We start from the raw sequence: 27115 nt of genomic DNA, 5'->3' as shown, positions 1-27115 counted from the left end.
ATTCTCTTATCCTTTGAATGCTGTACATTTTTTACATCCGATTCTAGACAATTTAATTCATCAAATCAAGGGAAGAATTTTTCACTGAAATGATAACGAACTTTATTCATAGTTGAATGGCTGTATTTTGGTTTTGTAACAAAAAAATTTAACTCTTTCAGATGTTTTCAGTGAATTTTTGGCTAGCTTTTTACAGTTTATTCCTTTCTTTATTATATTATTTAAGGTGCATTCATTATAACAATTCTTTTAAAAATACCTACATATAATCAAAGATTACAGAAAAATATGAATCTCCGTTGTCAACGCTAAAAACTAAAACTCTGGTGAAAATACATGACCATTATTTATTTTTAGTACATATTAATTTCCCAATGTTTCAACCTACATTAAGTAGATATTTCTATGAAAGATAGCAATAAAAAAATTATCAGTACCAGCATTTTATTGTTTCATCCTGGAATACTCAAAGATATTTTGGGAAAAACACTGGTAAATATTCTCCAAGACCTCTGCAAACTGCATTGTTCTTAAAACTGTTGCAACTACATGAACCCAACATGCTATATTTATTTCTGATTCACTTGAAATGTCCAGATATGCAACATTAGATACCAGATAAGCTATGGAACGGTTTACGAATTATGATAGGTACGTACATACAAATTTGGTAACATGCTTTAAAACTAAATAATTTTTTCATAAACCCCCGTAATCAGACTTCTACCCTAAGACACATTAAGAGGATCATGGACTTAAAAAAAAATTCTAATGTTGGAAGGTAAAAATTACAACAATTGTCATATGTATAAAAATATATTTAACAAGTAAAATACAAATACAGTACCACCAAAATAAACTATTAAACTTCTCAAACACCATAATGTAAACAGATAACAAATAAAAATATATAGAATAAACCACACCATAAACACAAAATATATCACAACAAATAATCAGTCTGTATCGCACATTGCTGGCTGGAGCAACAACCTGGGAAAACACAAGACAGCGGACTCCCATTTCCGGCTGCAGACGACAGACGTTCAGAAACACTCTGCGTGAAGACACGTGGGCCAATGCAAGCCATGTGATGTTTTCAAACGAATCATGTCAGTACAATCACATCTCCGATCCAAGGCCACATAAAAATTGGCAAAAACAGACAGGATGGAAAATTAAATTTTTTTTTTGTTTTAAGAATATGTTATCTACACAGTCCAATTCAAATTCATTTTACAGCCAAGCAGCAGTTTCCGGTTGCATCCGCCCGAGACTTAGCGGGTGGAAGAATGTCCGAGGGCCATCGGTCGGTGACACCCCTCCGACCATTCAAGGAAACCTACCCGGGCACACATACGGTGTGCAGAGCTTCACCAAAAAACATGAAATTTGAAAAAAATTGTCCAAATTATCAGTGGGGTTTTGTTTTCATATTTCCTTTTCGAACTGTATTTTAAGGATAGTTAAAAATGGGAGTTTTCAGGATAATTTTTAGCCATGAAACACCTGGTACATACTCTTGAAAGCACTCAAGGGACTTGCATTACACCTTTATCTTCATTTCTCCGCCGTGTGATGTCACGGTCGCCGCTCGATGCACGACGAGAAGACTGCGCGCCAGTCCAGAGGAGACACCGCGCTAGAAGCACCAGCGAGCGTCGCGCTTATCATCCCGCCTCGCCAGCACAGATACGCCCCTCTGACAAGGTGTAATTTCCACGAACACGTAAGCTCTGGGAACGGCTGTGCGGTACTGTCTTCCCCACGTGTGTCGAACAAGGCAGTCTTAAACGGCAGAGGAATCCGTCCGAAATGGAATCGAATACAGCGTTCCCTCAGCAACCTACAGGTCTAGGTCGTCAGACTGAAGTCTTGCAACAAACAAGCCTTCAACACCGTAAGCTACAGCTTAAGTCACCTTTTCTAAGGATCTGCATCAGCCTCCTCGTTTTAGGTTCCCCCCCAATCCCAGATACATCAGTGTCTCAAAAAACTGAGTAAATGCGGACCACAGCAATCTTAGAAATGCAAAATCTTGTATAGAAAGATTAATATAAGAAAACTGTCTTTGTTTTCAGAGTTGGCCTAGTGGTATAATTTTTTGGGTTGATGTTTGCCTATATTCTTTCATGTCACTAAATGATTTGCCTGAGTAAATGTCATCTACTCATCTTTGAGGTAAATTTTTTTTAAAGCTTTTGACAAATTTTAGGTTACTTTACAGCCCTCAGACAAATGTTTCAACAGTCTTTGCCGGTAATGACATATCAGGTGGGCTCGGATAATACGGGAACTCAGTTAACTGAAGCTCGGTTAATCAAGGTTCTACTGTATTTACAAAAATATTATTTGAAAGAGTGACCAAAGAAGTTAAATTGCATGAATTACCCAGCCGCGGAAACACATCTAGTGAGTGAACACGGCGGGATTAACCAGATTAAAAAAATGTTCATTACGAACATCTTTCTAATTTTTTAATTTTTTACAAGTAAGATATAACGATATAACACACAGAATACATCTGTTACAAATATTAAAATGTAAATAAAAAAAATGATTTGAGAATCTTCTACAGAGAAAACATTTGTAGGCATCAAGGGTAGCTCCAGTGAATACTTTTCAGAAGAGGCTGTCAGTAAAATACAGTCTGAGTTTGGCTTCAAGATATACACAAATTCATGGTCCTTAAATAGTTTCATACAACTTTTGCTGAAAGAAAAGTTTAACATGAATTTAAGTACCTACGAACAGAGGAGTCCTGATAATTTGAAACCTGCTAGCCCGAAAATCCAGATAAGTTTTGAACAAAAAAAAAAAAAAAATAGAAAAATATTTTTATATGTTTTAAAAAATTATTTTTGGAGTCTTGACCCAATAATTAACATATTCAGTTGTAAAGATGTTACAGAATGTGTTACGAGATAACTAAAAGGTTTCTTATATATATAACACATTGCATGTTGATGCTTTACGGCAGTTATTCGGCTAATCCAAAAATTTGGTAATCTGAATAGGTCTCGGTCTAAATTAGTTCGGATAAGCGGGACTCCACTGTAAACGTAAATACATATACAATATTATTATTATTATTTTTTTAATTGTGAGTGAGTCTTTTAATACTTGCCAGTGATGTGTAGCATCTAACCTCGGTAACCAGCAAATTCATGTGTTCTCATTTTCAACTACACTTATAATACGAAACTTTGACACCAAATTTAACACAGAATTCTTTAAAATAATTCAGATCGTTATAAATATTTAAAAAAAAAAATTGTTTTCAACTCGATTTCTTCTGCCAGAGCACCTACGTCGACTATCGTAACATTCAAATTGCAGAGCGAAAGGTTAAACTATGTAATGAAACTGCTTTGATAAAAGTGAAAAGGAATCGAAAGGAAAAAAAAAAAACCAAACCCCAGCTTTGGACCTGGTTTCCGACACGGAACTTTATTAAAATACTGACCGTCTTGTTAAAATTCATGAAACGGTTAAAATCTATGAAGTTTCCTTTTGGCTTTGTGATCTTTTGTTCACGCCATCCGCCACAGATGGCAGCACCGTGGCAACACTATTCCGTCCCACGCGACTTCCGTACCACTCACGGAACAGACCTGCCAAATGCCGTATACCGAGAGCTAAAAATGTCACACATCAAAATAAAAAACATTCGTACTTCAGAGGGGTTGTCGCCTTAACCCTTTCAGAGCAGTGTTTGGAAGGAAAACCCCAACGTGGAGGCTTGAGGCGAGCCTTAAGGGGGCGCCTCTCATTTCAAGGTCAACATTTTACATTTACAGTAATTACAGATAAACTTGTAGACGTTTTCAATTGTTTAACTTTCACGAAATGAAAAACATATACAGCACATACTTTTTGCATAATTAACTGCCGAAGTTACATTTTTTAAACGTTTTTTTGGGTTGTACAAATAAGGAGAATTTAATTTGTTGCAGAACTGAAACTTTTTTAGGTTCACTGCAATGCCACTGGCTACTTCAAGAAATTGTTTGAATTTCTTTCAGAAAATATTAATTAATTTTACCTGGCATTTCAAAATTCTCAAACTTGTTACGATTTTGACAGCCAAGGAACATGTAATGAGTTTTTGTGATAGAAATGCAAACCATATCATGAAGTAGCCAGTGGCATTGCAGTTAAACCTAAAAAAGTTTCAGTTCTGCAGTAAGTTAAATTCTCCTTATTTGTACAACCCGAAAACGTTAAAAAACGTAACTTTTGCAGCTAATTATGAAAAAAAGTATGCGCTATACATATATTTTTCATTTCGTGAAAGTTTAAACAATTGGAAAACGTCTAAGAGTTGGACCGGTGATTCATACAGATGTAGAATCACGACCTGGAAGGGGAGGCACGCCCTCGAAGAGAGCGAGGACGACGAGTGCTCACGGCACGGCGGGGGCGTCCCCCACTCCCCCGGCCACCTGATGCACGGCCGCAGCGACCAGTGCAGCCAACCGGTCCGCGCTGCGCTGGGAGTCTGCCTCCGCGTAGACTCGCACCACGTCCTCCGTGCCGGACGGCCTGCCACAGACGAACCGGCGTCAGACAACGCAGGAGGGCGGTGTACAAACCAGCGTCAAACAACGCAGGAGGGCGGTGTACAAACCAGCGTCAAACAACACAGAAGGGCGGTGAACAACACAGGAGGGCGGTGTACTAATCAGCGTCAAACCACACAGGAAGGCGTTGTACAAACCAACGTCAAACAACACAGGAGGGCGGTGTACAAACCAGCGTCAAACAACGCAGGAGGGCGGTGTACAAATCAGCGTCAAACAACGCAGGAGGGCGGTGTACAAACCAGCGTCAAACAACGCAGGAGGGCGGTGTACAAACCAGCGTCAAACAACACAGGAGGGCGGTGTACAAACCAGCGTCAAACAACGCAGGAGGGCGGTGTACAAATCAGCGTCAAACAACGCAGGAGGGCGGTGTACAAACCAGCGTCAAACAACGCAGGAGGGCGGTGTACAAACCAGCGTCAAACAACGCAGGAGAGCGGTGTACAAACCAGCGTCAAACAACGCAGGAGGGCGGTGTACAAACCAGAGTCAAACAACACAGAAGGGCGGTGTACAAACCAGCGTCAAACAACACAGGAGGGCGGTGTACAAACCAGCGTCAAACAACACAGGAGGGCGGTGTACAAACCAGCGTCAAACAACGCAGGAGGGCGGTGTACAAACCAGCGTCAAACAACGCAGGAGGGCGGTGTACAAACCAGCGTCAAACAACGCAGGAGGGCGGTGTACAAACCAGCGTCAAACAACGCAGGAGGGCGGTGTACAAACCAGCGTCAAACAACGCAGCCTAACTGGCCGCACTCCAGGAGGGCAGTGTATTCAATTGTTTTGTATTAATGCAAATTAATTTTAATCAAATTCAAAATATACAAAACATATTTAATTCTTTATTAAAAGGCTTTTTTCTACTAAACATGTTATAATGAGTGGTTTATATGAACTTAAAAGGCACAAATACTATATGTCAGTTATAGCACATACTGAAAGCCTGGATTTTTTTTTGCGTACATTTATGGATATTAACCGTTTTTATGTAGCCTTCGTAATTCAAGCTCTTTATTTTTTTTGTATATAGTTCATTAAGAAAAAAAAAAAGATTCTTCCAAATCCTAAATTTTGGGAAATCCTAATTTTTTTGAATTATTTACACACACACATATAATATTATTGTATGAAAGAGTAGGCAAAATATATATTACTCAGTTAAGCACATTAGACTTAAGGCAACAGAACTCAGATACTATGGTCCAAAACTCATGGATACAGACGTTAAAATATGCCTTTTCAAAGCAGTTGTTTTTTATTCTTCAGGATTTTTTTTTTTACCATCAGCAGTAATTCTCTGTTTATACTGAGTGTTTTACTTCTGTTCTCTCTGTGGCCTAGAGCATGCCTGAGTATGTAGTTTAGTTCTACTTGCGAAGAAGTAACAGAAATTCAAACATGTTTGATATGCATTTTTTTAATAAAAAAAAAAGTCTCAACTCCACACCTACCCAGGATAACATGCTAGACTGATAGGGCTGAAACTCATTGATTTACAAAACTTCAAAACAGCTTAAAAAAACTGAGTTTTGATTTAGAATACTTCTACAACATGTACAGAAGCATTGCAGAATTTTATTTCAGGGTGTAGGGGAGGAGATAAAACTACCTTGCCCACTGTTTGCTTTAAATGTTTTTTTTTTTTTGGTTGATATGAAAGATTTTTTAGAATTTCGGTGGGGAAAGGGGATATACTCCCCCCTCCAATCCACCCATCCACGTATGCCCCTGAAAATATACATTTGTTACAAACCATCTGCCACATACAAAAGCATTTATTAACTTTACATGATGATATGAAATCCAACAATAGAATCAAATCCTACAATGCAAATAGTTGACGGTAAATATCCTCACCTGACAAAAGCCCTGCCTCGTTCGAATTTTGCGACCAGTTCATCTATCTTGCTCTGCAGGCCTTCTGGGGATACGCACACACGTTCAGCATCCGTCGTCTGGACGACGCGTCTATCCTAAATGGTTCAGAAAAGAAACAGCATCTCTTACAATCACAGATCTGACACTAAACGATATTATTTGTACCATTCAATTTTTGGACTTTTTTTTTATTATTTAACCATGCCTCAAAGGACAGATTTTTATTTCACCCACATTACGGTATGCCTTTAATTCATTTTCACTTTGGTTCGCATCCCAAAAATAATTTAAACTACCTAGGTGTTATGACAACTCAAGAGTTTTACCCTACAAAACAAAATTTCACCTATTAGCAATGAAACCAAAATAACACAGAAATTCGTGCAAACACACCATTCAACACCAAAATACAAGTCCATTCGTGAAATAAAAATAAAATTTAAACAATATCTGACACAAACCAAACAGTGAGGTAAATAAAGATGGTATTTCAGAACACACACAAGGATCATTGGGAAAACTATCGGTCGTAGTATACGGTAAGGCTTATTTATAAACTACACAAGAACAAAAAATGCAAAACAATGCAAGAACTGTTCAACTTACAACTTTCTTCTGCTTTAGCTTGCCATATTCGAAGAGAAGTGTTCCGAAAACTTTAAAACACGCAAACGTGTTGTGAACACAAGCTCATGATGTTAATTTTTAATTTATTCATTCTGTTTACACTTGTTAAACTTTCACACAGTGAAAGAAAATAATACTTTTAAATAAAATCGTTGACAATTTCTATTGTATTCATTATGATTATGAATCATTAAAAGAAGCCAGGGTAAAATTAATTTTTTAACTGTTTTACAATTTTAAGTTGTAGGGTTGGTGATGCCTTGCAAATTTTGTGCTTCATAAACGACTGCCATTTTCTTGTGCTGGTTGCATGTTGTGTTGAGTCCCTTGCATAGATTATAAACCCAACGTGAAGAACCAGCCAAGAAAACCCTGGTTATCAGCTCGCTCCACGTCATCGCTAGATCTCTGATAAGCAGGTTCCTGCGAATCCTATTTTTTTACGTGACGTCTAATAAATCGGTGAACGCCGGCTGCACGCACGAAAAAAAAGTGTCTCATTACGCACATTGTTCCGTTACGCTGTGTCCCGTTAAGTTCATTGTTCCGTTACGCTGTGTCCCGTTAAGTTCATTGTTCCGTTACGCTGTCTGCGAGTGCAGTAATAATAGGTTATGTTACAATTGACTAAAAAATTATGGTGATTCATATAATTGATGATAGATATTTGATTACACTTTATTTATATGAAAACTTGTTCATAATTATATTTAAACTTTATAGCTAAACGCCAGTTTTTAAAATTAATTACAAGTCATCTACACGTGAACTGTTTCGTCGACTGTTTATAAAGTGAAGTGAAAAGTTAATGTGGTTTTCATTGCTTATTACAACAACAATTTCGGAAATAAAAGGTTATTTATTCTTGCTTTTTAAAAATCTGATTACTAGTATAATTTCAAGTATTTATTCTTTTATTATTAAAATAAAAATGATTCAATTTTATTCATAAAATTATGCAATCATTTCATCAATGTTTTGTTATGATGTCACGTTAAACTATCGTCCATAAACTGACTTTACAGACAACCAATTTTTTTGAAGTGAACTTCTTCGCTGAAGGGCCTACAATTTTCAAGCGTTACAAAAATTCCGACAGTTTGAGGGGAATGGCTGGGATGAGCGGGTCAAGCACGGGTAGGGACCCGCCTGTACCTAACACCACCCCGACTTGCTGGCGAGTTTAGTAAGGGAGTTTTTTGGGCTGAGGGCAACACAACGGGGTTTGAACTTATTTTGAAGTTCGGTAACAATTTTGTTAGTGCATGTTTATTTAGAAAATTGTCCTACTTCTCACTTCCTCTCCCTCTGCAGATTTATCCTTTACGACATACTTAAAGAGAGAGTCGAGGTTTGAACTGCCAAAGAAGTTTCACTCCTACAACAGTGTACCGAGTTACGCGTGCTCTTTTTTTTTATCACACATGTTATTTTGTAATTATTATTTTATTGAAACATTTTTCTCTCAAAAAACTTGAATACGGTGCACCTACAATTGTCTGTACGATTCTGAACGCGTCCGGACTTCAAAACGCCGAGAGCCACCGTACTGGTGGTAAGGGGCGGATGAAGAAGGGGGGGGGGAGGGGGGGGGGGGGGGCACGCACCTGGACGGTGACCTTGAGCTGCCTGTTGGGGAGGTCGGCGTACGTGCCGAGCCAGTCGCGTGCGTCCCAGCCCTTCGAGCGGAGGATCGTCTCCACCAGCAGCAGGTCCGAGAGGGCGTCGCCCACCGTCTGGTTGATGACGTCGAACACATCGGCCAGCTGCTCGGCCGCCGCGCGCTGCCCCGGCGGGACCCTGGCACGATCGCGAAGTGAAGACACGCTCCCGCAAGGACGGGTGGGCAGGTCAAGTCCTCAAACCTTCCCAACTAATGCTGTTCCGACACCGATACTGATGCCTTGATACCATCACTGACACCCAAGTCTAGGGTTCCGACACCGATACCTTGATACCCAAGTCTAGGGTTCCGACACCGATACCTTGATACCCAAATCTAGGGTTCCGACATCGATACCTTGTTACCATCACTGATACCCAAGTCTAGGGTTCCGACACCGATACCGATGCCTTGATACCATCACTGATACCCAAGTCTAGGGTTCCGACACTGATACAGATGCGTTGATACCATCACTGATACCCAAGTCTAGGGTTCCGACACCGATACCGATGCCTTGATACCATCACTGATACCCAAGTCTAGGGTTCCGACACCGATACCTTGATACCATCACTGACACCCAAGTCTAGGTTTCCGACAACGATACCGATGCCTTGATACCATAATTGATACCCAAGTCCAGGGTTCCGATACCGATACCTTGATACCATCACTGACACCCAAGTCTAGGGTAGGGTTCCGATACCGATGCCTTGATACCATCACTGACATCCAAGTCTAGGGTTCCGACACCGATACCGATACCTTGATACCTACACTGACACCCAAGTCTAGGAACATGATTATCTGATGAATTGCGATACTACCGAAATAACACCAAAAAACACGTCAAATTTCAGCATAACACGGAAATGCAAGTTATATCACGAAATAAGTATCATTTAACCAAAACTTAATCCAAATCATAAAAAAAGTAATCTTTTAATGTATTAAATTCAAGGAATCTCCATTTCCGGGCAAATAATTGTACTAAAGTACATGGTTAGGAAAAATTAATTTAATGTGTTTTATTCTGCATTTCTTTTTGAATTACGTTAAAACCAAAAATGCTAGCTAATTTATTTTTATTGTTCTGAATGTTCATGTCTTGGAAATTACAAATTATTCAATCGTTAAAATGCAGCACATAAATTTTAACACTATTTTGGTGGCAGAACTATTACAAACAGCTTTTATAAAAAAAAATAAAAACAAAACAACCAATTTCTTCTGTTTTAAAAACAAAATTGGGCAAAAATAAAATCATAAAAACCTGTCTCTACTAAGCCTACAACCAACATTTATAATTATTGGCGACACTTTATAAATAAGTGGTTGAAACATAATTGATAAGGAGGGGCCAAACAAATCCTCCAATAATCATTAAGTTTTTAGTACTGCTTTTCATAAATTTTTTTGTTGAATGCAATACTTTTATTGATTAATCTAAAATAAAAGAAAAGTGATTGAAACCCTGTATATCATGTAATTGTTAAGTAACCACTCTCTTTCACTCATAGTTGATCAGTAGACACTCAATAATTATTCAGATTTGCCTCTACTAAAAAAACGTGATTGAAATGACCTGGTATCAAAGAGGATCGGCATTTTATCACTATCAAAAAAACAAATAAAGCACGTATTTGAAAAAAAAAATACCAGTGCAGGTTTATTTGTTTCCAACACCCCTGATATCTCTATTGATCTTTGTGATCGACCGAGAGATGAATGTTAACTGATATCCAACACCAGCATCAGGTATTGGAACAATCTTAGTTCAAAACACCATTCTTCTACCTAACAACTGTTACTCCATTGATGAAACTATCTGTGTCCCCTGGCAATTACTATTCAATTTTCAATCTTAATCCAGCCTTTCTATAATTATCTCTCTCAACAAATTGCTACACAGTATGGTGAAATAAAAAAATACTAATTTGAAGGCTTTTGTGAATAATGCACTTCAAGAGATTTTTTTTCTTTCAATATTTGATTTTGTTTTACTTTATATAATGTTTTAGTGATTTTGACCACATTTCCCAATGACATCATTATTTGATCATTTTGAAATGACATCATTATTTGATCATTTTGAAATGACGATATTTACACCATTATGTAGACCAAGATAGCAAAAGGAATTAATTTTCCCGACTAATTTCCAATTTCTTGGTGAATTTGAAACTTTCACACACTTTTAAAAAAGTTTAAACTTTAATTTTTTTAAATTAATAATGTTTCATATTAACCCAGTGTACGTATATTGTTTGCTTTTTAATTGACTACAGCTATTCAAAAATTCCTTACAACACACTACAGTAAAACCTCACTAATAAAAACTCTGTTAATACAAAACTCTCATTAATACAAAGTGTTTTCACAGACCCTACAAATTACAAATGAGTTATGGTGCTAAAGTAATTTGTGTAATAAAAAAGTATAGTTATTATGTAATACAAAGTGTTTATGTTCCAAAGGTAAATAATAACTTAATAACACATAGTAAAGAATGGTTGGTTCAAATATCTTATAATGATGTAAAGGATCAATGTAAATTATCAACTAAAATAGTACTGAAGCCATTGTTTCATTCAGTGTAGGATGGGGAAAAAAGGCTTATAAATTGCATATTATTCCAAGTATGGTATGTTTTTTTTATAGGTAGATTTTAAAAGTACATTGGTGTTGTATAAAATTGTGTGCCAGTTTTCTTGGAAAAAATTATATTTTTTTAGGTGTGTTATGCATGTACCTACTAAATGAGAAATATTTTTAACTTTGTTTGAATTTAATTGAGATGTTATATAAAATATTTCATCGAATTTTGTAATAGTTTGGTTTTAATACAAACCTCGTAATTGCAAAGTGACAAAATTTTGGTCCCTTCAAATTTGTTTTATTGAGGTTTGACTGTATATGGATTTCTTTTTATGAAAAGAAATTTTTATTTATTTCGCAGAGGATATCTGATCTTACTCAGCCTTGCTGATGGCGTCCTTGATGAGCCGAGAGGTTTTCTCGCTGGCTATGACAGTGCCGTGGCCGTTCGCTTCGAAGTAGACGCCGATGTCAAACTCCAGAGCCTTCTCGTGGAGAAACTTGACGCCGGTCTTTGCGCACGCAACCGGGACCTTCTGCAACAACAACAACGCACCGCAACGTGGAACAGTTACAATCACTGTAATCGTCATTTATTCCTTATCTCGTGCAAAAAAAAAAAACTTTTCTCCATCAACACCCTCTTCCCTCTTTCTCCCTGCAGTCACATCATCCATCCATCTCATAGTCGTTCTTGAGCTTTCAGCCTTCTGCTTTGATATTGTAATGTTTTCCACCCCCGACTCACGTTTGTTCGGGCGCCATTGGTTATTGCACAACTCCCCAACCAAAGGGATTTTCCAGCGGTTCAGTGGTTACCGAAAAATGGCTACATAAGAGTTTGTCGCATCACTTCCACTCAACCAACTCGCAACACGTTGATCCAGTCCTTTTGCAGTCTCGCTTCCTTACTCCTCCCCTGTGCACCTTACACCCACGTTTTCTCTCAGCGTCCCATCCTCCATCTTGACCTTCTTCTACCTCTCTCCCCTCTTCTGCTGGCACTCCGTATCCCTCCGCCACACTCCACATTAGGGAATTTGAATTCACCACTGTTTAGCAAGCTCACTTATTCTTACGAAGTCTAATTTCAGAAAATGTTTAACCACTATTATTGACGTCCTACAAGTTAGTTCACGCGCAAAAGTTTCAAGCTAAAAAATAGGTGGATCAGGGCGCAAAAAAGTAGTTCCTAGCCAATAACCGCCCCCCTGGCTGTAGACAATACTGCTATCAAAGTTGGAAAAAGTGGCTTAACTGCCATTTTATCAGGGCATAAGGGTAAGCTGCAGTCCACCTCACAATACCAAAAATTTCCTTTGGAGGTCTACCTATTCTTCATTCTCTTCAAGATGCCAAACTCATCTTATGCAACTTTTCTTGTAGTGGGGTGTCTTTTGGCTTGCATCTAATTCCAAATCCCATTTGGTGAAAACTGCGGATGGGGCAGTATATATAAATAAAAAAAAAAAAAAAAAAAAACCGGCCTTGCCTTTGGAGCAGCAATAGCGCAATCAATGCCCGATGCTTCCTTTTTTTTTGGTTGACGGACGTAGAGAACGGTCAACTCCTGAGCATGGGTCTATAGGTTGTAAATGAAACAGGTAGGAACCTGCGAATATTTGGAAATTTTTAGTTCATGTTGAATATTTTAACTAACATTTCATCCAGAATAATTTTTTTTTTACTTATACAAAAATCATATTAAAAACACCTTAATTTTTTAATAATAAAATTTAAACATATCGTGGGTTAGTGGAAAAAGTCGGTAAGTCATATTTCTGGAAAAAAAGACTGTTACTTCACTTACCAAGTTTTGCTTGCCTAGAATAGCGTTATAACTAGGGGTGAGCGGGAATAGGTCCATTCTCACATCTCAAAAATTTTCCACACGAGAGACACTTTGACAGGGATTTACTGTCTGTCAGATGTTCAAAATACTTCCAAACACCTTTAGGTTTACAAGTAACAGGCTGATCGGTTGCGAACTCCATTATTTGTAGGCTGCTAGTTTGTTTTAATATACAACGGCATCGAAAATAGGAACAGATACTTTGCACAAGCCTTAATAACGTAACGTCAGCCGACAAAGCCCGCCAAACTAAACAGTAAACAACTATTTTTTTCTCCCAAAGCAAAATCATAGATATTTAGATACTCATGAGCGGTGGTGTAAAACTACGTGATTTCATATTTTTCAAAGTGCCAATACAGTTCTCTACATCGCCACTGCTATCAAGTAATGAGAACGGTTACGCTTCGTTATGTAGTATTTCTTATATCTTTGGCGAAAAGGTTGGATTGCGCATGTTTTGTTTGTGTCTACGGACACACAGTGGTTTTAGGTTAAGTATTCGATGGTGACAGCAATAACGTTATATAAATGACTATTCACGTATCTTGCAAATTTGTACCCTTGAAGAAATATATTTATGAACGCATACAATATTTAAGGTACTCCATGTACGTTTTTTATATTCCAATTAGATATGTGTAAACGACTATCATAATTCACTGCACACCACAGCTGTCGCTACGATCGGCATAAGTTTAAAAGATGTTTTGCGTTTAAGTAGTACGGAAACCCTTCAAAAATGTACGAATCCATAAAAAATATTCTTGTAAAAACAGTTTGAATTGATAGAAAACATTTTCACATGATTAGTAAACATTTGTAAATTTTTAAACAATTTCCTGAAAAATTCGGGAGTAATAAAATTCCCTCCCGGCATTTCGGGAAGCCTATTTTCCCGAAGCGGCGGGATAACCCACACCCCTAGTTATAACGGACTTGCCAAAATAAAGCTAGAAGAAAACGTCCACAATCATTCAATATTTGGACTTCCAAACGTTTTCTTGGCAAAGGTATTGCCCTTACAACTTCATCTGTGAAGTTAACTCATTTTCACAAAAAAAGCGGACTTACCAACTTTTTTCCACTATGCCCACGATATGGAAAAAAAAAGTCACTAAGACGGTTTTGTTTCTTAAGCGGTGATCAGAGACCCGTGAATTTCGCGGGTTCAATGACCTCCAGGATAGACTCCAATATCCTCTACACACTCGGGGCAGATGCCAACTGTTCATTGGCTGCTGACTCGTGAGTTGTCTCGACTGGGTGGTCTGTGATTCGACACTTCTATTGAGTGAGGGGTCTCTAATTGGCCCTCAGTCCTCCAGATTAACAGCGAACCAATGACAGAAGCAGCACTAAGGTATAATTATTTGAATTTTAGCATAACACGAAATGAACCAGCGAAATTCACGGGTCTCTAGCTATGATGTCTACTCGCAGGGTCCTACGTCCTAACTCGGTCGCGTGAGGAAGCGGGCTCACCAGCACGTCTGCTATGTAGTGTGTCGAGCCGCCGTTGGCGTACGCCGTCTGCACCAGGCCCAGGTTGATCGCCAGCCCGCTCGCGCGCACTAGCTCCATCAGGTAGCCGGCGACTGTGAACACACATGCACGCATGCACACATACACCCACGTGCCGTCGTATCCGTTCCGCCCGCTCGCCGATCTGCAAGGTCATGCCCGGGTTGACAGTCGGTATGGGGGGTTATGGGGGGGTTATGGATTTTCTTTGGGGTTTTGGGGTTTTGGGGTTCAGGGGTTCAGGGGTTCAGGGGTTCAGGGGTTCAGGGGTTCTGGGGTTCAGGGGTTCAGGGGTTCTGGGGTTTAGAGGTTTTGAAGTTTTTGGGTTTAGGGGTTTAGGGGTTTAGTGGTATAGTGGTATAGGGGTCAGATACGGGTACGATTATGCGATAGAACACAGTAATCGTTTATGTTCAAATATGATGTAAATTACTAAGAAAAGTTGAAGCATTTGATCAACATAATTGTGCTTGATATGTACTTATAATTACTCGTGTTTTAATGACAATTAAGATGAAAACCACTATTTTTAACGACAAAATATGCTTTATTGGCTTTAATTATTAAGTACAGTAAAACCTCGTTTATCCGGATCTCAAGAAAATCTGGATCAGATTTGTAAACTTTTGATTCAACGTTCACATAAATTTTTTTAACTACATTAGCAAGAACTTAACTATAAATATGCCAAATATTCACTTTTTAGTTTGATTGATTGGAGCATTATGGTAATAAAATGCTTTTTGATGAGTTTAAGAAAGCCACCAGCTGAACAAACATCATGATGTACTTGGAGCATCAGCCTGGCACAGAAGAAATGATGAGAAAAATTATATATATATATATATATATATATATATTATATATACATAAATAATGTCTTGTAAACAATTTAGGGCATGTATACTAAGTATTTTTGTTACAAAACTTAATTTTTATTATAAAAAACATTAAGTCTGCTTATTTAAGAATCTTGTTTTGCTTATTAGCCACATAACCTGGATTATCTGCAATTTCGATTGTTCGGATTGACTTTGGTCCCAGTTAGTCAGGATTAATGAGGTTTAACTGTAATACATTTTTACTTATTTATGAGTAGTTCTGTTCAAAACATGCTTGTTATTACTAATGATTTTATAATTTTATTGAATGATTACATGAAATGTCAGGCACAATTGGAGTTATTTTGAATAATGGAAGTGAGGAGAAGAACGGAACAGATTTAAAGAGGAAAATTGGTTGTGTGACATAGGAAGATAAAGAAAATTTACTTTGCTGACCCAGCCACAGGCTGAAAGCAGTTGATGATGAGACTAATAAATGATCACGATACTACCTAGCAAGAAAAATTACTGACACTGTCTGTAACAAAGGTATTTTCAATTTTCCTGTATTTCCAGGGGTTTCAAGACACCTTTTCAGTTCCCTGAATTTTCCTGTATGCAGGAACACTGTACACAGAGAGAGAGGGGGGGAGAGAGGGGGGAGGGAGAGATAGATGGAGGGGGGAGAGGGAGGGAGAAAAGAGGGGGAGAAAAGAGGGGGAGGGGGAGAAAAGAGGAGAGAGGGGGAGAGGGAGAGAGAGGGAGAAAGAGAGAGGGAAAAAGAGAGGGAGAAAGAGAGAGGGTGAGAGGGAATGAGGGGAGAGAAAAGGGAGAGAAAGAGGGAGAGAGAGGGAGATGGAGACGGAGAGAGAAAGAGGGAGAGGGAGGGAGATGGGGAGAGAGGGAGGGAGATGGGGAGAGAGAGAGGGAGAGGGAGGTGAGAGAGGGAGGTGAGAGAGGGAGGGAGAGAGAGGGAATGAGACCAGACTCCACTCACCGAGAGTGGCTATCCGGTCGCCGTCGAGCAGGTGAAACGCGCCGTCCTCGCCGGTGAAGAAGTACACGAGGCGGTCTGCGTCTCCGTCCACGGACACGCAGCGGGCCCCGGGAGATGCCGGCACTCCTTCGGGCGCTCTCTGCTGGACCTTCACGTAGTCCGCCCCGCACTGCAACCACCGCACCTCACAGCCCACGCGTCTGCCACTGACGGCCGGCGACCAAACCCTTCCAAGTTCCTTTCTTATTGATTTAAATCGTTACACCCTACGTCACAAGAAACCTCACGCTGAACCAAAAAGATGACTATGCAGACAAAAAGAAAACAAGCTAAGATCAGCTTATATCTTACAGAAAATTCTTTGGATGGAATAAGTCAGAAAAATACTACAGCACAGATGGACATAGTGTTCTTAAAGGAATAAAACTCCGCTTTAAATAAATATTGTGGTACCATAAGGCTCGGTTTATAAACTATGCAAGGAACACAATGATGCAAGAAGCAACTAACGCAAGAAAGTCACAGTAGTTTATAAAGCACACTAGTTGCAAGATTACCCTAACTTAAAAAAAATAATGTAAAACAGTAGAAAATAAATTTCTATCACTAGTTTCTTTTGATAATAATTCATAATTTATCATAAAAACTATAGAAATTGTCAATAATTTGATTTTAAAAAAGTTATTTTCTATCAATGTGTAAAACCATCAAAAGTGTAAACTGACATCTAAAATAAAAAGAACATCATAGGCTTTTTTTCACTTTTACGTCTGCACCTTTTTCAGAAGTTGTCGGAACTTTTCTTCATCTATGGCCGTAAAAAAAAAAAAAAAAAAGCCTAAACGCAAGAAAGTTGGAAGTTAAACAACACTTGCATTGCGATATTGTACATTGTGTAGATTATGAACAGGTACTCTAAATGTGATTTCTAAACATTTTGCATATAGCATTTCTTGCGTAGTTTATAAACCAGGCCTAAAGCTCTGCGCACACTAACATGTGTGTTACCATGTGATTTAGCTTGCCGCTCCCTTCGTTGTGGATGTCAACGGTGAGATTGTTCGATAAGTATCCCGCAAGCTCTTTCATCTTCAACGCGCCGACACCGTTCGCTCCGTCAAAGACTACGTGGGGCTTGTAATGCCCACTCGGTTTCACCTGAAAAAAACAAAAAAAAATTCTAGTACTATACATATGATGGGTTGCAATAAAATCGATATAGCACTGAAAAGCATGTCAATAAACCACACACTAACTCCGAAATAAAAGTTACTACAACATAAAGCACCAAAATGAAAGTAAAAATCATGAAATTGATCAGGATTTTTAATCTAAAATTGACTTGAGAACACACAAAAAAATAATCTTTAAATAGTGTTTTAAAATCAATAAATTTTATTTCTTTAGCATGAAGTTTGTATCCAAATATATGTACTAAATAGATTGCATTAATAAATTCTTCCTTTTTTTTTTAAACTGAATAATGTACAGTACACTCCCGATTATCCACAAAATTAAGTGGCAGGGCCACCGCAGATAATGAAAATCGCGGATAATCCGCAAAAAAGCAGAAAATGGGTAACAAAAAAGGAAACATTAATTTTAACTTAAAAATCTAAACATTTATGTACAGTAAACATTACAATTAAAAGTAAAAAAATTTAAATGATGCCAAAATTTTAGTATTATACTGATTAATTAACATACAATACATTTCAGTAATGTAAACATGAAAGTGCTCAACCATACAACTAGAAACAAAGCGCGACAGAGACAAAAATAGCTACGCTTGCCAGCCTACTGCGTGAGTTCCGAGAAGGCCTGTGGCGTTTTACTGTATACTGCACACAATACACTCGTCAGTGGAGTTCAAATTTGCTCACTTGTAATAAAATACAGATTTACATGTGTGCTGTATTTTTTCGTAGCATGTGCGGATAATAGGGAGTTTACTGTACGTTGAAAGCAGAGAGTGAACCTGAACGGCCGGGAGTATGGAGTGATTTTGTTTCTTGTAGTATTTCTTTTCCGGCTCATTTCGTTATAATTGGATTTATTTAATTTCTATTTGTATCATTTAAAATTATTTCGGTTATTTCACATTAATATGTTCAAGTAGACAACATTTACACACACATGAGTCCTTTCCAATGATTTATTACGTTACAATTCACGCATTTTATCACTGAAATTTGTTTCTAATAAAGTACACTAACTTCGTTATGTATGAGTTCTTTTGATGCTTCCTGATCTTTTTCTTACTTTATTATACTTATTCAAGTACGTTTGGGTAGAAATCATTTCATTTGTATTGTATGGAGTGATTTTGTTTGACGTATTAGTAGAGACCTGCAAAATTCGCGGATTCATTCGGCGATAGGCTAGAAGTCAAACACATATACCTCTTAGATAATTTTTGCTATTGGCTTACATGTTCGTCTGGACGAATCTCAAACCAGTTATATACCCCTTCAAACCAAAAGAAGGATCGAACCACGGACGAACCAGCCGAGACACGACTCGCAAGTCGGCAGCCAACGAACTCGCGTTTGTTCGCCCCGAGAGTGTGCAGGGGTGTGCGTGCAGTCTGTCCTGAAGGCCTTTGAAACCGCGAAATTTCGGCAGAGTCTCTACGTGTTAGTTCTACGGACTCCCAAGGCCGCTCACCCGGGCACAGAGCTTGTTGAAGGCGGCGGACAGCTTGGCGCGGTACGCACCCTCCGTCGCCTCCGCGCCGGCGTTGCGGCACGCCACGAAGAAGTGCAGCATGGGCGTGGTGACCACGGCGTAGTCCTGAGCCCGGCCGCACATTGCCGTGACGCCCGACACTGCCGCGGCGGCCAGGCGCGGGCTGCTGGGCCTGGGCACAGACGCGCGACACGCACGCCATCATCAGGCCCGCGCCTTTGAATATACATACCGAATGGAAGTGTGTGCTACGGCAATAGTTACGCGTTAGTTCACGTAACAGATTCGAAGTGGTTTGCGTTCGCGTCACAAATTTTGGTTTTTCTATTTAAAGTTGAAGAAAGGTTTTTTTTTGTTGCACGACTCATTAATATAATTGTTTGGCGTTTCTCTTTTAAGGTTCCCTTTTTAAATAAACGTACTTTCCATGAATGGGTTTTTGTTTTCACAAATAACTTTATATAACAATTTTTTTTCTCTCTCGCATAATCGTCGCACCTCTACTTTTCAAACTTGATTTAAGAATAAAATGTGTGACAATTATGCGAGAAAACACAGTATTCACGAAACGTTAACGTACATTGTTCTTACAGGGGAAATGTCGTGATGTTACAAGCAGGTAAGCATCACAACAGGGTTCTACCTTTGAATATATATACTGTATAGAAGTCGCGAGTGGACAGGATTTACTCTACGTTATTTCAGGAGCGTATGATGAGCAGCTTGGGAACTTCGCCACTGCAGTGCGCTGCCGTAACGCCCCGTATCGTCTTGGGTTGTTATTTACACGTTAAGAGCGCGGCACTGTCGCCCGCTGTCATTCCTCCCGCAAACACACCCCCCCCCCCAATCATTCACTGCAGCTCAATGTCGTTCAGCGGGAGGGTGGGGGAGGTGTGTTTGAATATGGCGTTTTCGATACATTTCCTGTCACGAATCACCTGCCGCTAGAATTCATTGCAGAAGCAGCAACGTCGACCATCGATTCACTCCAAATTGCAGAATGAAAGGTTAAAACTATAAAATGATAACAGGCCTGATAAAAAGCGCTAAAAAATAATTGAAAAAATTAACCAAACTACTTGCTTTGAAAAATGACTTCCGAGAAGAAATTTTTACTATAATAATGCCCATCTGGAGCATACATTTTCCCTTCAGATCACTGAGGAATTTCCATGACTTTTGACACTTAGCCCAATATGTCAACACCTCTCTGACAACCTCCCTGTACTTGAGGCAATTGTTATCGCAACATCCATGAGGTGTGACAGGTGCCCAGCCGAGTGTTTGAATGGTAGGCCTGTGCGATGATTCAAGCGTACCGACTGAAGCTCTTTACAACATTTGATTTCAGTTCGCCAGGAAATTTGCCATTTCGTTTTAATTTTGAGCTCCGGTTGTGACGAAAAGCTTCGCGTTTGATGTGAAGCTTCACATTGGTTGCAAAGCTTTAAAAAATTGGAAGATTAAGATTTGCTCATGAAAATTTTTTTTCCTTCTGTTTTTCATATGTTTTGCTTTAATAAAGTTGGTTACTTAAACAATCAAAAGAAGGTGATCCATTTGCTTGTATGAATGCTCAAAATATTGATATTATGCATGGATCTTTTTGCTGAAAAACAAAATTTTGGTTTTACGTGTGGGTACACTTACATATTTGTAGTGTGCCTTCAACTGTTTATGTAAAAAGATATAGTGTGTACGGTTAACATTATTCTTCTTTCAGTATAAATATTATTTTAATTTTTTTTGCACAGTTAACAGCATAATTAATTTTTCTGTTCCTTATTAACATATCTATAGCTTTCTTCCTTGTATGCAAAAATACCAGAGATGAATAAATCTTACATTTTGTTATGCACTTTTAACTGTGAACAGGAAATAAAAGCTTTCTACATGGCCTACACTATTTCTAAGAGCATTCTCTACTGCATTGTATGGACACATTTGAAATGGGTAGTTTTTCGACAGCCATATTTACAGTTCATTGTGTGAATGTTGTCGTGGTAGTTTGACCCTACAGCCTAAGCTATTAACCCTGTCGAGCTGGAACTATGTACAACGTCTGATCGGATTTGTCGTAAACTTGCGATTCCAGCTAATTTCATACTTTTATTTTATGGAATATGCATATCCCCTTTGCACGAGCCCTTGTGCTAGGACTGGCCACTTCACACCTCCACCTTACCTCGTGTCCCGGCCAATGAACACGCTGCCTTCGTTAGACATATCTATGTTTTCGGAACTGACGATGTCGTTTAAGACAGTCTCCAGATCGTCGTCACTGGAAGAAAAGAAAAAAATAATAACTACATGCTATGGTGTTGATGCACAACCTATGTAGCATTCAGAACACTAACAAGCATTTAAAAATATCTCTGATGCAAGTGCACTCGGATGTTGATTGGCAGCATATGCTACCAGTTCAAGAAAGAAACAAGAGACTGTAAGGAAAAGAACACAAAAAAAAATTCCACCTGTCTAGATTTCTCAAACTGAACCTCTATGCAAGAAGCACATAGTCTTGCCGACTTCATAAATATTAAGATAGCGATGATAGATAGTTAAATCAACTTGTTTGTATTAAACTAGAGATCTGACCTTATTTCACCCTGGGTATTTAATATATTTCACCAACAACATGATGAGTGCACCAGATCAAGTTTATTCCCACAGTTTACTTTAAAAAAGTACCAAACACATTTTATCAGTTTATCACCTATATTCCAATTGTCTCTCAAGCGAAAATTCTGACATATCAAAATAACACCCAAGTTCAAAAACTTGCATTTAATAATATACAGAGAAAGCCCGCGCTTAGAATTTTTTTTTTAGATATTTTTCACTTTTATTAGAGAAATTTCATTATAAAGTTTAAGCTTTTTCTCTGCAAATCAGAAGATTCAACAGTTGACGTAGCTGCTCCGACAACAAATTCTAAGGGTGGGTGCGGAAACTATGTGTGATTTGCGTCCAGAAATGTAGTTGAAAATTCAATCTGCGAATATTTATAACGCTCTGCATTATTCTAAAGAATTCCACTTTAAATTTCACGTCTGAGTTTTGTATTACAGTAAACTCCCTATTATCCGCGGGCGGATGATCCGTGGCGCGGATAATCCGCGCATGCTACGAAAAAATACAGCACATATGTAAACCTGTATTTTATTACAAGTGAGCAAATTTGAACTCTACTGACGAGTGTATTGTGTGCAGTACACAGTAAAATGCCACAGGCCTTCTCGGAACTCACGCAGTAGGCTGGCATGCGTTGCTTTTTTTGTCTCTGTCGCGCTTTGTTTCTACACGTATGGTTGAGCACTTTTATGTTTACATTACTGAAATGTATTGTATGTTAATTATTCAGCAAAATACTACAATTTTAGCATCATTTAAAAAATTTTACTTTTAATTGTTAACTTTTACTGTACATAAATGTTTAGATTTTTAAGTTGAAATTAATGTTTCCTTTTTTGTTTCCCATTATCGGCTCTTTTGCGGATGATCTGCGATTTTCACTATCCGCGGTGGCCCTGCCACTTAATTTCGCGGATAATCGGGAGTGTACTGTATAAGTTTATTTCCAACATATGAACACATGAATGTGCTCGTTACCGAGGTGCGATGTTACATATTTCTGGCGAGTACTGAAAGGCTCCCTCAAAATTATTTATGAGTTATTTGAATAACTACAGATTTTGCTTGAACAGTGATTTTGTTCAGTTTGATGCTGTATCAGTATAAATCTGTAATATTCGACTCAATAATTATAACATACCCATCAGAAATTTGTATATAAGGTGAGTATACAATTATTTGTGGAGTTTTATATGTGCCTAAGAGTTCAACGAGTTTGAAAACCACTGCAGTAGTGTCTTTCGATGCTAAGATTTCGGAACCATTTAAAGGAATCTATACTCACCTGGCATTGGCTAGTTTCGAGGCAATCTTCTCCCAGCTGGCTTCCAGCATTTCCCCGCGCGGATCTATGAGCTTCACGCCGTTGTCGGGCTCCGGGTTGTGCGACGCAGTGATCATGAGACCAATGGTAGCTGTCAAGTAAAAACAAGACCCATCAAGAAAATAAAAAGGGGGTTGTCTGTAAAGTCGGTTTAGGGACCATAATTTTACGTGATAACGTCATAAGAAAATATTAATGAAAAAATTGCATACCTACTTTTTTAATTTTCAAATATTATTTACTTTTTTTACAAATTTAATTTAAATATTTTGTTTAAATATAATAACGAACAATTAGTTATAGAAATAAACTGAAATCATATCAATGTCAATAAATTGTTAATTTGAAAATGACGAAATTGGACAGACAAACCAAATTGTTTTAAATTTCTGCTTTTAAAAAGCCCGCCTTAAACTTGTTTGATATTATAGAAGATTTTCTTGCATGGTGGTCGGCCGGTTCTTGCACGTTCGGCTCAGGCGGAACGTGGCAATGAGTCATGCTTTTTCGTGCGTGCAGCCGGCGTTCATCAATTTATAATACGTTATCACATAAAAAAAAAACATGGGTGCATGGCTGCAATGAACGTTAGAAGTGGAAAATTCACAGATAAGAGATAGGAGTTTTTTTTAGTGGACCCTAATATCTGAAACACACGTAATCATGCATTCAATTACACCTTTATTTACTAGTGTCTGTCCAGTTCTTTGATGGAATATAAAAATGAATTTATGGGTTTATGAAGGATAAGAAGACTGCGCGCTAGTCCAGAGGAGACACCGCGCTAGAAGCACCAGCGAGCATCGTGCTTATCATCCCGCCTCACCAGCACAGATAAGCCCCTGAGTAGGCAGGGCCCTTAAGATAAGAACCACCCTTTTCTTAGATAATATGTTGGTAGCAATGCCTCAACTGAAAAAAACACTAACAGTTACATATACAGGATTTATTTCACTTGGTGTGTGTGTGTGTGTGTGGGGGGGGGGGGGGGGGGGTAGGGGTGAGACAGAACCGCTTTGCCCGCTGCTCACTCTCAATTTCTCTCTAATACTTGGTGAGAATGTTAATAAGATCGTTTAGGGCTTTGAAAGGGTAAGGAGGGGGGATGGAGGGGAGATTATCCTCCTTACTCCCTTCGCTTTGCATACGTCCTTGCGAGTAAAATGCTAAATGTAGTTTTTACTCATAGTAAGTTGACAATGCGTTACCATTTTTGTGCTTCGCTCTGAGAACTGCCAACAACCCCATGCGGTAAATGATGTGATCGAGAACTTCTGCTCTGAAACAAAAGTCGGCAAGCATGCACAGTACTGCAGAAGTACAAAAATAAATAATCAAAAATCAAGACAGAAAACATTCTGGAACAAAAGTAATTCATTGCTTTTCAAACAAATATATCCCTCAGGACAAAAAACAAAACTCACAATAAACCTACATGAGATTTGTATAAAAAAAATACTTGGAGGAACATTTTGGTTGGATCTCCCAGATTAAGTCTAAACACCTAGAAAGAATTTAAATTTTTTATTTTAAAGGTAAAAGTTACAGGTTTGACATAAAACAAATTTTAAATAAAAAAAAAAAAGATGGTGGTTTTCAGTCCTAATTACTGTGCTTCTTATGGAAGGAGTGGAACTGTAATATTTTTAAGTACAATACATCCTGCAACTAAAATTAATGGATGGTTAGTTTCGATACACTTCATATAAAGTAAAAATGTTTTAACTGTTAGTTAGGTTAGTATTAATTTTCGGGAATCGTGAAGTAAATACTTAGTAAAAATAAAATTTTTGGTATATATAGCTACTATATAGTTTTTGGAGATAGCAGTAAAAAAACCAAATTACAGAAATGGTAGTTTTACTACTGGTAGTTACTGAACTAACCCTGAAAACTAAACCTAACCTAACTATACATATTCCAAAAATGGTATTATATATTTTACTAGTTAACGCCCAACATGCGTTGCTACGCCTCTTTCAATTTTTTTTTTTTTGTAATTTGTTTGAAGTATGTACACAAAAACAAAGCATCTCTATCTCTCTAAATATGTCCCTCTGTAAATCTCACAATATTTTCTCTATAAATAAAAATCTATCTATTCATGTATGTATACAAAAACATTAAAAAAAACACATTCAAATGCAACTTTGTGTTAAAATTTCAAAGCAATCTGCGAAGAACTTTTAGACATTTGATATTTCTGAATATTTTGATTTAATACTTTTATTTATAATATACATACTATTTACAGAAAGTTACTTCTCTAATATATGACCAATTTAAATGTTGGTTATTATTGTTTTGATATGTTACGCACCTACATTTTATTTTCAAGGTAAAAGTCTAACAAATAACATTCATTTTATTAGAGGTTAACTCCAAACACCCTGCAGCCTCCTACATTTTACTAGATGCCAGCTGTCCGGCTCAATTTAAATTCATACGCAACACTGCCTCGAGAGGTGTTGGATGTTTCTTTTTTTTCTGGTGTAATTATGGATTTAATAGGCCTGTTTTGCTAATGAAACTTATCATTCCGGCACGTTAAATGCTTTTCTCATCACGTGCTTCTTCAATGGACCCTCGTCCAAGGAAACTAAGGAATGAACATCATTATTGGGAGTTACTTACTTTTCTCTGAAGCCAGCTGTGCCATAATGAACGTCTTTATCTACTTTCCTAGCAAACTTATTACGGCCGACTTGAGCCGCTTCAATAAAACAATTTGACGGCCCCATTCAAAAAGCGATATTAAAGCACTAAAAATCAAGATCACACGCAAAGGATATGTGAGATGTGTGAATGCTGAATGGTGAAAGAAAAGAAAAGCAGACAACCTACATTTAAAAAAAAAAAAAACCTGTTTGTATACTTTAAAAAAAAATAAAAAAAAAAATACAATGGCCTCCATAGATTTATTGCATGGAGTCCGCACCCGGCTGTGATGAAGTTGGTTTTATTTCTTCAACTAATTGTTCCACCATGTTGGTAAGACGCCCAAAACATAGGCTGAAATGCAATGTTTTGGATTGTGCAAATGGTTTAAATTACTTCTTTTGATTAAAATGAAAACGATGAAGATTCTTTCATACTTACCAACCATCATGAGAAGTTAGCAAGAACCATTTCCACTACGTTTTGGGAGGGGTGGGGGACAATATGGCAATGGTGAGAATAAAAAGAAACTTCAACTGCAGTACAACTTGCAGTCTCCTCACAATTCATAGCTCCATAATTACATGTAACTTTAAGCTGAAAAACCCCAATATCTAAGAAGTATTAAATATTACACATATGTGTCCATTTTCTTTATTTCCTTTGTTTAGTCTATGACTAAACGTAATCACACTACTCTGCAGGCAATTAATTACATAATATTTACATTTATGCTAACATTTCCTTGTAAAGATCCACTTTCTTTTATTTCTTATATTGTGCCATAATACAGTGCTGTATTATTATTATTATTATTACTTAACCTGCAATTGGGCTTTCACCCGGTGGCAAGAACTCCCACTCACTCCCCTCTCCCCCCCCCTCCATCAGCTTTCTCCTCAGCTCCCTCCCATCCCTGACCTCCACCATTTCCTCCCCCAGCCCATTCCACTCCCTCCCCGTCCTCACCAGGAAGGTGTTCCGCCCTCTCTCTGTCCGCCTCCACACCCTCTGGAGCTTACATCTGTGGTCTCTTCGTCCTCTGTACTCCCCTCTATGTACTTTGCTTCCCAATTGCCCCCATCCCCCTTCCCCCTTCAGCACCTTGAACATCCTGACCAACCTTTCCACTCTTCTTCTCCTCTGTAACGTTTCCCACCCCAACTCCTTAATCATTTCCGTTGGGCTATGCAGTTTCCCATCCTGCCCCTCCCTCCTTCTCCACATTCCCATCACCCACCTAGCCGCTC

At 38.3% G+C, this 27115-nt stretch overlaps 1 protein-coding gene across 2 annotated transcripts; it reads right to left on the bottom strand.

The window, feature by feature from the left end:
• Nucleotides 1–800: 800 nt before the first annotated feature.
• On the bottom strand, nt 801–26106 carry LOC134541011 (phosphoacetylglucosamine mutase). 2 transcript variants are annotated; one of them, XM_063384136.1, is made up of 12 exons: nt 25842–26106; nt 24416–24486; nt 23169–23298; nt 21435–21530; nt 19226–19418; nt 17567–17716; nt 16559–16727; nt 14699–14811; nt 11740–11897; nt 8705–8897; nt 6450–6565; nt 801–4545 (listed from the first exon to the last, which is right to left on the bottom strand). In XM_063384136.1, the coding sequence occupies exons 1-12, from the start codon at nt 25946–25948 to the stop codon at nt 4407–4409; spliced, it is 1635 nt and encodes a 544-aa protein (XP_063240206.1). In that variant the 5' UTR covers nt 25949–26106; the 3' UTR covers nt 801–4406. The 2 variants fall into 2 exon arrangements, with proteins under 2 accessions (XP_063240206.1, XP_063240207.1); XM_063384137.1 differs by lacking the exon at nt 21435–21530 and having other exon boundaries at nt 25842–26059.
• Between the last annotated feature and the right edge of the window lie 1009 nt (nt 26107–27115).

The sequence above is a fragment of the Bacillus rossius genome, chromosome 17 (assembly GCF_032445375.1).
Source record: "Bacillus rossius redtenbacheri isolate Brsri chromosome 17, Brsri_v3, whole genome shotgun sequence".
Taxonomy (NCBI): Eukaryota; Metazoa; Arthropoda; class Insecta; order Phasmatodea; family Bacillidae; genus Bacillus; species Bacillus rossius.
Note: the sequence above shows the minus strand (reverse complement) of the source record. Positions and strands in the feature narration are given on the sequence as shown.